At 52.8% G+C, this 10,850-nt stretch overlaps 1 protein-coding gene across 2 annotated transcripts; it reads left to right on the forward strand.

Annotated features, from left to right (window-relative positions):
• Positions 1 to 1,754: 1,754 nt before the first annotated feature.
• On the forward strand, positions 1,755 to 9,891 carry RHBDD2 (rhomboid domain containing 2). 2 transcript variants are annotated; one of them, XM_020869164.2, is made up of 4 exons: positions 1,755 to 2,028; positions 4,132 to 4,539; positions 5,880 to 6,030; positions 8,919 to 9,891. In XM_020869164.2, exons 1-4 carry the CDS (start codon positions 1,851 to 1,853, stop codon positions 9,274 to 9,276), a joined length of 1,095 nt encoding a protein of 364 aa, XP_020724823.2. In that variant the 5' UTR covers positions 1,755 to 1,850; the 3' UTR covers positions 9,277 to 9,891. The 2 variants fall into 2 exon arrangements, with proteins under 2 accessions (XP_020724823.2, XP_070316338.1); XM_070460237.1 differs by lacking the exon at positions 1,755 to 2,028 and adding an exon at positions 3,967 to 4,059.
• Positions 9,892 to 10,850: the final 959 nt, after the last annotated feature.

Consider the following 10,850-nt stretch of genomic DNA (forward strand, 5'->3'; position numbering starts at 1 on the left):
TCTTGAGCTCCAAAATCACTGCAGATGGTGACTGCAGCCATGAAATTAAAAGATGCTTACTCCTTGGAAGGAAAGTTATGACCAACCTAGACAGCATATTAAAAAGCAGAGACATTACTTTGCCAACAAAGGACTGTCTAGTCAAGGCTATGGTTTTTCCAGTGGTCATGTATGGATGTGAGAGTTGGACTGTGAAGAAAGCTGAGCACCGAAGAATTGATGCTTTTGAACTGTGGTGTTGGAGAAGACTCTTGAGAGTCCCTTGGACTGCAAGGAGATCCAACCAGTCCATCCTAAAGATCAGTCCTGGGTGTTCCTTGGAAGGACTGATGCTGAAGCTGAAACTCCAGTACTTTGGCCACCTCATGCGAAGAGTTGACTCATTGGAAAAGACCCTGATGCTGGGAGGGATTGGGGGCAGGAGGAGAAGGGGACGACAGAAGTTGAGATGGCTGGATGGCATCACTGACTTGATGGACATGAGTTTGAGTAAACTCCGGGAGTTGGTGATGGACAGGGAGGCCTGCCGTGTTGCGATTCATGGGGTCGCAAAGAGTCAGACACGACTGAGCGACTGAACTGAACTGAAACACAAATGACAAAAAGAATCTCAGGTTCCCTTCCTGAGGTTCATGGGAACACAGACATTGCCAGAACCATTGACAGGGGGGCAAACTAGGTCTGGGAACAGATCTGAAAGTCCAGCACAGAGAATGAAGCATTTGTTCATTTCTCAGTAGTCAATTTTATATCCATGTAGCAGTAGGCAGGATATTAGAGGGAAATAGTGAAAAGGGAAGAAAGTCAGCACTTAGCAAACAGGGATTCAGATCCTAGTCCTAGTCTGGAGCATCTGTAATTGAGGAAACAATATTTCAGTTGTCTAAACAACTGGTGAAGGTGAAGGTGCTTTTCTTCTCTGGTGAAGATGCTTTTCAGACTTTAAGGGCTGAAACAGACTTTGGTTATTATTATTCTTAAATTACATCCCTAATACTTCAGGTCATTGGGAAAGATCTGATACTGGAAAAGATGGAAGGCAAAAGGAGAAGAGGGCGGCAGAGGATGAGATGGTTAGATAGCATCACTGACTCAATGGATATGAATTTGAGCAAGAGATGGTTAGATAGCATCATTGTCTCAATGCATATGAATTTGAACAAACTCCGGGAGATAGTGAAGGACAAGGAAGCCTGGCGTGCTGCAATACACGGGGTCGCAAAGAGTCAGTCAGTGTTGGATACAATTTAGCAACTGAAGAACACTTCAGGGCCTTCCGTGGAATTCCTCCTTTCTCTCCTACCCTGTTTCTTTAATCCAGGCACCAAAACCTGCTTTTGCTAGTAGCCAATTCCAGGCCATAGCAACGGCAGGAACCTGAGTTCTAATTGTGTTTGCCATCTAACTGCATTACCCAAACCCTAGTGTCGCCACGGGTATTAATGAAGGTAGATACAGATAAGGGAGGCTGTGTGTGAGACAGAGAAAAAGATCGAAGGCTCTGTAAACTGCAAGGCACAATACTCATTAGGTAGCTAGAGCTGAGATGATGAAATCCAAAATTCGAGCCGCCCCGCCCGGTGCCCCCCAAGCGGCTCCCACACAAGACTCCTAGCCGGTCCCGAGGATGCTGCAGCCAAAGCTCACAGGCTGGACTCCTTACGGCCTACGCGCGTGGGAGGCCTGCCAGCGCGAGTTACCGGATTGGGTAACTCCGCACAGGGCGGGGCCTCTGGGAGGCGGGGCTTCCGGCCACCCGCTCCGCTGTTGCCACGGGTGACAGCCGCAGGGAGGCGGAAGGAGCCGAGGACCAGCCAGAGCTGCGTAGGTGAGCGGGAGCCTTGGCGGCCATGGCTGTCTCGGAGCCGGGTTACCGGAGCTGGTCCTTGTGGCCCGAGGTGCCATCCGCCACCTTCTTCACCGCGCTGCTCTCGCTGCTGGTATCCGGGCCCCGTCTGTTCCTGCTGCAGCAGCCCCTGGCGCCCTCGGGCCTCTCGCTGCGGTCCGAGGCCCTGCGCAACTGGCAAGGTGAGCAGGGCGGGGCCGGGTACCGGGTGCGAGTTCTTTTTCCTCCGATCTCGCCAGGCCCTGGGCTCCGGCCTCCCAGAACCCACGCCACCCTATCTCCGTCCGCCTCATTCTCCCCACCTGGAGGACCAGCCCCATATTCCACGTCTTTGTGCAGAGCCCCATCTTGGTCATCCCTGTAACCCTTCCCTACCCAGATGTGTTCCCGTCCCTGTCGCCATCGTACTGGGCAAGGCTCCCATATCCATTCGTAGCGATTAGGCTTCATTCACCCCTGCTTGCTCTCCGAGGAGGATTTTTCTCTCCCTTGTCACATTCACACCTCCGTCTGCTTTAGGGCCCAACCCCCTACTGGAAACAAAAAAAAAAATTTTTTTTCCACCTTCTCAAGACACTTGAGCTGTATCTGTGGCCACCTCTGTAAGCATCCTGGCCTCCTGGGGTTTAGAATTTCTTCTGCATCTTCGTTTTTATCTTAATCCTTACTCCGATTCCCAGCTTATAGAGAGAGCGGGGTGTCTTGTACTTTTGGGAGAGGTGTTGGTTTTCTCAGGGAGATGGAGAGATTTTGCAGACCAATTAAGTATAAATATCTGCTCATAAAAGATGTTCTTAGCCTCTGTTTCTTCCCCATTCTTTTTTGGAAAATGAGAGATTTGTATGACTTTTGTTGTTTTGCAAAGCACTTTCACATGCATTAATCTCTTTTAATTCTCACGGTGATCCCATGACGTATTATTACTGTAGGCTTTATTGCCCATGGGCTTTATTGTTGTCCACTCTTTAGATGAAACTGAGGCTTAATGCGAAGACTCACAGAGCTATTGAGTCATACAATTGACACAGGAACCCAGATTGTTCTTTGCATCGTGTGACATTTTGGAACTGGAACCTTGGGCTTTCTAAATCCCCAAATTATATAGAATTGCTTCTAGAATCTTCACATGTACCCTTGGGATTTCAGTGTTGGAAGTACTCAACAAGTAATGATGGTACTCTTCAGATGACGAAGCCTTACCGAGATGGCCTGACTGAGGTATATGGTTCTTAGCCTGCCTCCCTGCTCAAATCTAAAAGTGGTCCCCCTCACCCTCACCCTGGATCACATAGCATGTCTGTCTTCAGAGACAGATGCAAAATGCCAGCCTAAACTGAGCTCCCTTTTTTTTTTTCCTTTACTTTGCGGCTTCTCTTGAGTGTGGGATTCATGGACAATGTGAGTATTAGACACGTAAGAGACCTTTGAGGGCCTCGAGTATATCCATTTTATTTTACAATAAGAACCACTGAAGCCGACAGGGCCCTGTGTCTGGACTGAACTCAGCCAGTCTAGATGTGACAGAGCCAAGATTCCTCTAGACTTCCAAATCCAATGTTCCTGCCACTTCACTGATCACCCTCCTCCTTCAGTTTAGTGTTTTTGCCTGCAGGGATGTAAAAATACAGAAGTGAGGACTGCTTGTAGAAAAATAAAAGATTCTTTACTATCTTATTGCATATCAAACATCACTCTACCTCTAAGACTGGATAAGCACTTGCCAGAAAGACTTCTGAGTTCTGTATCTACATTCTTAGTGATAGTTTTCTCATCTTTACAGGTGCACAATAATTCATGGTCCCTTTTTTCTTCCTCTGAACAGCCACTATGGAAGGAGAGGTCAGGATTACAGCCGAGGAGACGGGCACAAAGAGTGTTAAGTGACACCCACTCAATCCACCTGAAGCTGTTACAATTAATTAACCCTCAAACTGCCCGGTGAGATAGGTCAGTATTAAAGCCTCAAAGAGGATTATAAAGCACATTACAAATTATAAGAGACCATCCCATGCTAAAAAGTGTTATTTTTCTTCCCCCACGTGGAAGCCAGTCACAGATAAGACTTGCTCCAGGTCTGGGAAAGAGCACAGATTAGACATCCCCGCCTCTACTTTGAGTCCTGGGTCCTTCGCTGTTGCTCCCCTCTGCTTATCCCACTGGCTCCGGGCTGATTTTCCCTGGCAACGAGAGCCAGCTGCTCCCCGTTTTCCTAGGTGGGTTGTAACCTGGCTTTTCCCTTCTTGGAGCAAGCCACCGTCAGGCCTCTAACTCGGTTCCCCCTGCAGTTTACAGGCTGGTGACCTACATCTTTGTCTACGAGAACCCCGTCTCCTTGCTCTGCGGTGCCATCGTCATCTGGCGCTTTGCTGGCAATTTTGAGAGAACCGTGGGCACCGTCCGCCACTGCTTCTTCACTGTGGTCTTCGCCGTCATCTGTGCCATCATCTTCCTGTCGTTTGAAGCTGTGTCATCGCTGTCAAAGCTCGGGGAGGTGGAGGACGCCCGTGGTTTCACCCCCGTGGCTTTCGCCATGCTGGGAGTCAACTGCGTCCGCTCTCGGATGCGGCGGGCCCTGGTGTTCGGCATGGTTGTGCCTTCGCTGCTGGTGCCCTGGCTCCTGCTCTGTGCCTCCTGGCTCATTCCCCAGACCTCTTTCCTCAGTAACGTCTGTGGCCTGGGAATAGGGCTAGCATGTATCCTTCCTAGAGGGCTGTTGTCGTAGCGATGACATGCCAGAGGGTGAACCACACTGTAGGTCCTGGGGGTCGGGGCAGGGGGTTCAGGCAGATAGAGCTCACATGTAGGTATTCTGTGTGCCAGCTTCAGATTTGAAAACCATGTGGCCTCAGGCCACTTCCCTTCTTTACACCAAAGTTTTCTCTTCTGGGAGAGATCCCCCTACCTGTTTCCATACGGTGGCTCAGCTGCTGCTGCTGCTAAGTTGCTTCAGTTGTGTCCGACTCTGTGCGACCCCATAGACGGCAGCCCACCAGGCTTCGCCATCCCTGGGATTCTCCAGGCAAGAACACTGGAGTAGGTTGCCATTTCCTTCTCCAGTGCATGAAAGTGAAAAGTGAAAGTGAAGTTGCTCAGTCGTGTCCGACTCTTCGCGACCCCATGGACTGCAACCTACCAGGCTCCTCCATCCATGGGATTTTCCGGGCAAGAGTACTGGAGTGGGCTGCCATTGCCTTCTCTGGCTCAGCACTACCGTTTAATGAAATACTCTGGTTTGTTTTTTTCCAAGGTATAAACCCATTTGGCCAATTTTTTGTTGTTGGAGGGTCCTGAAATACCCATGAGCTAGAGATGTTCCGTGAAAGGTATTCCCAGGAAAAAAAAGATATTCCCAGGAAACAGGTTTCTTTGTTTTTGTTTGGCTTAGTCTTTTTCTCAGAAGAGAAAAAGAAAAATTTTTTTAAGGTAGGCTTTGAACATTTGAGTGGTTAAAAACTTAGAATAAGCCTTACATTCCTGGCAATTAGGCTGACTCTTTTTGGCCATCTCGGCAGTGACGGGCTGACGCAGGTTGGACAACCAGGGTGCCCTCACATCTCTGGGAGCTGGTGACGATGTGGGGGACGGGCTGCCACAGAGGCCCACGAGAAGCTCACTTGGTCACATCGAGGCACGGTTCCTTCGACCTGGGACAAAGGACAAGATGTCAGACCTCCCAGAGGGTATTAGACTGGCTGCCTGCTTCATCCCACTTAGAGAAACAGAGGTGCGTGCTGGCTTCTGACGGTGATTACAGGGGCTCGAGAGGCCCAGGAGAGAGGATGGGTGTGTCCAGGGGAAGGTGAGATGTTAGCACCTGCCTGCCTCTCCTATTGCTGCGTTGTGTTCCCTCTGAGGTACGGAGGCTAGAAACGCCATCTCTTGGTTTCCCCTGAGCTTGAAACTGCAGTCCAGAGATGATGGTGGAATAAGCCCAGGCCCCCCGTGGAGTCAGCGTGGTTGCCTGTGTCCTGGGGCAGCACGTAGCCCCCCTCCCTTTAGCTCTCTCCACTTCTCCTTAATACGCTGACCCCAGACGGCTTCACCTACTGCTTCTCCTTTGACGTCCCAGAGCAAGTCGCAATGAAGCTCGACCAGAAGTTCCCCTTCAGCCTGATGAGGAGGATTTCAATGTTCAAGTACATCTCCGGCTCTTCAGCCGAAAGGAGGGCAGCCCAAAGCCGGAAGTAAGTTACAGAACGCAGTGCTTGCTTTATTCCTGGAGCAGCTCCAGGGCCTATAAAAGCGCGGTCCCAAGCCTTTTTGGCACCAGTTTCGTGAGGACAGTTTTTCCACGAACCAGGAGTGGGATTGGGGGGGGAGCAGGGGATGGTTGTTTCAGGGTATTTCAAGTGATTACATATTTTGTGCACTTTTATTTTCACTCTCAGATCCACCTCAGATCATCAGGTCCCAGAGGTGGGGGTTCCCTGCTGTAGAGGGTGCGACTGGTTTTCGGTGTCCTGGGGAATAGGGAAGAGGTGTGGGTCGCTTGGGCCTGCCCAGCGAAACCTGTGCACAGATTTCTCCTGAGCGTCCTGGATTCTGCCCAGCTGCTTCCAAAGAGGGGACCAAGCAGGAAGGGCGTTAGATGGGAGGCGTTCAGAGCCCTTGCGCATAATCCCGAGGGCCTGCGGGAGGGCATCACCAGCCCTCAGCACTGACGCGCTCTGTGTGCCTGGGACTGGGCTCTGGCAGGCGTCGCTGGTAAGAAGTGTGATCCACCCGGCTGACTGGCGGGCTAAGGAGGTGGCATGGCCCGAAGCTCAGGGTGTTCTTGGCCACCTGGCAGGAGAAGGTGAAGTTTATTCACTGCTTTCCAATCCAGGTGTGTTAACTCTATGGAGCTCTCACGTAGCCTCACTCCCTCCTGTCGGAGAGGAGGCCCAAAGGGGACAAACATCTTTCTCCAGGTAACACAGAGTCAGAAGTGCCCGGTCTAGAGCCAGGGCCTCCTGCTTCCGGCTCCTGCTCACTTCCTGTCACTCCTGCACACACGCTGCCAGCCTCGGGTGGCCTTCACTGGTTTTTGTCAATGCTGAGAGTTCACAGTGGAGGTTTCTGTCCCAGAGAGAGGGTTCACTGCAAAGTTAAGGCAGTGGCTGGTTTCTGCCTTGAGCCAGCTGTGGAGTCCATCTTGTCCCCCACACTGGCCTGGAGGCAGGATCTTGGTTGAATCAGGAGCTATTCCTTGTAGTTTATTTTAAGAGACAGATTCTCAGCCTTCAGTGGCTCAAAGCCCTCTGACCATTTTCTTTTCTTTTCTTTTTTTTTGGCCATGCTGTGTGGCTTGTTGGATCTTAACCCCCTACCAGGGATCAAACTCGGGGCTCCCTCAGTGACAGTGCCAAGTCCTAACCACTGGACCTTCCCAGGGAAGTCCCAGCTCTGACCATTTCTTAAAGGCAAGGATGGGTACCAGGAAAAATAGAAATGCACACTCACTCATTTTATTTCAGGCAAGTAATTCTGGAGTATCAGTGGGTAGGAGGTGTTGACGTTTAGAATTAGCTGTATTTTAGCTTTTTGGAAGGACCCTGATGCTGGGAAAGAGCGAGGGCAGGAGGAAAAGGAGACAACAGATCATAAGATGGTTGGATGGCATTCCCCACTCAATGGACAAGAGTTTGAGCAAGCTCTGGGAGGTGGTGAAGGACAGGGAGGCCTGGTGTGCTGCAGTCCGTGGGGTCGCAAAGAGTCGGACACGACTGAGCGACTCAGCAGCAGCAACAATGGGTGGGAGGTGTTTACATTTAGAATTAGCTGTATTGTATAGCTTTTTGGTTCTTAATTGCTGTTCTCACAGAATCTAGGGAGAACTTCAGTTCTAATTTCAGTTCAGAGAGAACTTAGGAGACCTCATTTGCAAACTCCTCAACCACGCTCCAAGAAGGAAGCCCCTCTAAGACAGCTGCCGATGTTGACCCCTGGCGGTTGGGGCCTCGCTCTACAAGGCAGCCCCCAGTGACGACGGTCTTGCACGCTGGATCACACTCACTTCTCTGTAACTGTGACACCCGTGGTGCCCAGTGATCCTGCTTCCCCATAACGTGCAGACCTGGCTGGGGATATGGTGACCCACATGGCATAGTGTCCCAGCCCGTGTCACCCTGGCCTATTGCAGACACCCAGAACAGACATGATGTTTCTGATGACCAAACAACAGGACACGGGCAGCACTGATGCACGTGTTGGTTTTGGCATCAGTCCTGGCTGCCTGGACAGCTTTGTCTCCCTTGGAGGCTCTTATCAAGCTTCTTATAGGCCAGAGCCTCTGCATTTTTAAAATTCAGGGAGTGCTGCCAAGTGTTTGTGTCTCTACTTCAGTTGATTTATAAGCTTAGGTTTAGACTGAAATGTATCAAGGTTTAATCGTTACCTAACACAGATGTCAGTGGTGGTGACGTTCATTCTTCGTATTGAGAAATCTCTGCAAAAGGTCACAGGCTAAATCCCTTAGAAGGTGTCCCCCTCCATGGCCCCAGCCACCTGTGTCTGTGGTGGGGTCTTTGACCTCGGCACAGACAGTTCCCCGCATCTGTCACATCCGTTCCTGCCTGCCAGGACTTTGAGCTATAAGCCTTCTTTCCTGCTGTCATGGGTAAACCATCTGCCAGCAGACAAGGCCTGGGCCCGAGCCCTGTGTTACCCCGTTGGAGCCCTCCCCTCCGACCTCCCACAGAAGTGGACCCGTTCTCTTTGGTTGATCACTTGGCCAGCCAAGGAAGACACTAACTACTGTGATCCCATCCCCAAGTCCATCCAACTTGCCGACTGCCCTTATACCTCAAGGGGTCTTAGGCATGGGCCCGACCGCCCCTCATCCTGCTGGCTTACTGCAGGACCGTGAGTGTGCCCTGCCCGCTCTGGGCATCTGTTTTCTGTTCATTTGAGATGACTCTTTCTCCCCATGTGGCACATGTACAGCTGGTTACAGGAAACTCCAGTCCACAGCATGTTGTAATAGAAGGCAGTGCAGCGAGCCCAGCCTTTTCTCCTGCAGATCGACAGTCGGGGTGCTGTGTTCCCCGGCATGACTAGCTCAGCGCCCGTCTTCTCTCTTGTTCCTTTCCAGGCCAAACCCTGTGCCCGGCTCCTACCCCACGCAGAGTGGCCACCCTCACCTGACCCCGAACCACCCTGCCGCCCAGATGCAGCATGTCAGTGGCCAGAAACTGGCCTCCTGGCCATCGTGTGCTCCTGGGCACATGCCCAGCCTGCCTCCGTACCAGCCTGCCTCTGGCCTGTGCTACGTGCAGAATCATTTTGGCACAACCCCCAACTCCTCCGGTGTCTACCCAGCTTCCGCGGGTGCCTCCCTGGGAGTCCAGCCCCCTGCCCCTCTCAACTGCCCTGGTACCGTATATTCCGGGGCCCTGGCCACTCCAGCCGCCACAGGCTCCAAGGAGTGCTCAAGGGTCCTGATGCCCTGAGAAAGTTTCCAGGGACGCAGTCTGCCCTCTTGGCCTTCTCAAAAAGGGCCTCTCTGAGCTGAGATTTTCTTGACACGAAGTTATTTATTGGACACCTCTATGTGCCATGCTCTGTGTTGAGTATTTTGATATGTATCCCTGTTCAGTCTCCTTTATCCTCATGACAGCTTCGTGAAGTACAGTGGTCCCCACTTCCCAGATGCAGAAAGCAGGGCGCCTGGTGAGGACACGTGGCTCTCGTGGCACAACTGGGGGCACTTGGCTTCAGGCCCAGGCCCCTCCCACCCCCTTCCCCCCAACAAAGAAACCCCGGAGCAGCGGGGATCGGTTGTCAGTGGCTCCTCCCAGCTCTCGGTTCCTTCCTGTCCTTGCGCACAACACCCTTGGTTACCCCGTGTCCGTGTGTCTGTGCGTCCGTGTGTGTCCTTGGGAGCGCCCTGTTGGTGTGCTGGCCGCTCCCCGGGCCTGTGCAGTGTCCCTCCCCTGCAGTGACGCCCCCCACCACCCAGACTTCTGCCCCAGGGCTGGTGAGACGGGCCTGCATGGGCCCCAGCAGGATGCTGATGGGTCCGTTGCGTTGGTTACGTTTGTATAAAGAAACTGCCTCCAACCTGCCCCTGGCGTGCTGTGTCTTTATGATCAGGGAATACAGAGGGCAGCAAAGAGAACCGCAGCCAGGTCCAGTCGGGCAGACAACTCCCCAGTGGGGATACGAAATGGGGGGGGGGGAAGATACGTGGCTCCCTGGAGAGCTGAGAGGGCAAACGGGAAGGTTGGCGACCCTGAGATGGGTGGACAGCAGGGAGACACTGTGGTGGTCCCCGCGCTCCAGGCTGGGTCACCATGAGAAGGGCTGCCTGGCGGGACTTTACACAGAGGAGAGACGTGGGCACCTGCGGCGACACTGTCAGAAGCAAGAGGCGGGGAGGAGAGCCCTGGCCTCTCTGCCTGTCTCCTGATCTCCCAGCAGGAGCTCCCGTGGGCTAAATTAACCAGGAAGCTATTGGCAAGTGAGCCCAGGAAGTGTAATTTGCAGGGAGCTGATCCCTAACCCTGACCCTAACCGTTATCCGCCCAAACCCGTCCCGGCAGGGCAGGCAGGACAGAAAGTGACTGAGCCAATGGGCACCTGATCGGGCTGGCAGAGCTCACAGCTTCTGATCAGCTGTCAGCTGGACTCATGGTGGGCTCGCGTTGAGGAAACACTTCTGGTGCGGGTGTTCTCACCAACATCTTAACACGTGGCCTTCATGCATTCCTGGAGCTGGATGGCCCCCCTTGGGCTGGCTTTTTGGAGAGGCCCTGGGAATCAGAGGTGGGTAAGACACACCCACAGACCCGCAGCAGCGGCCAGGGCCAGGGCGGTGAATGGCCTGCACTGGCCGGGGAGCGGGGATGAAGCCAGAGAATGGCTCCCAAGAGGGATTGTGAACAGGATTCACCGGCCAAGGAGTCCAGGCTGCGGCTGAGACTTGCCTGCAGTCTCAGAGCCTGACATCTCCAACCACGCCAGCACCTTTCCCCTAGGGTCACTCGGTGAGGGCAGGCTGCTGTGTGTCCCTTGGTCACAGTCC

The sequence above is a fragment of the Odocoileus virginianus genome, chromosome 33 (genome assembly GCF_023699985.2).
Source record: "Odocoileus virginianus isolate 20LAN1187 ecotype Illinois chromosome 33, Ovbor_1.2, whole genome shotgun sequence".
NCBI classification, from domain to species: Eukaryota; Metazoa; Chordata; class Mammalia; order Artiodactyla; family Cervidae; genus Odocoileus; species Odocoileus virginianus.

What these genes read in the sequence shown, in the direction of transcription:
- RHBDD2 (XM_020869164.2), top strand. Translation starts at nt 1,851, where the DNA reads ATGGCTGTCTCGGAGCCGGGTTACCGGAGCTGGTCCTTGTGGCCCGAG. An exon ending in CCTGGGAATAGGGCTAGCAT is followed by an intron (nt 4,540 to 5,879) that starts GTATCCTTCCTA and finishes CGCTGACCCCAG; the next exon opens with ACGGCTTCACCTACTGCTTC. An exon ending in AGGGCAGCCCAAAGCCGGAA is followed by an intron (nt 6,031 to 8,918) that starts GTAAGTTACAGA and finishes GTTCCTTTCCAG; the next exon opens with GCCAAACCCTGTGCCCGGCT.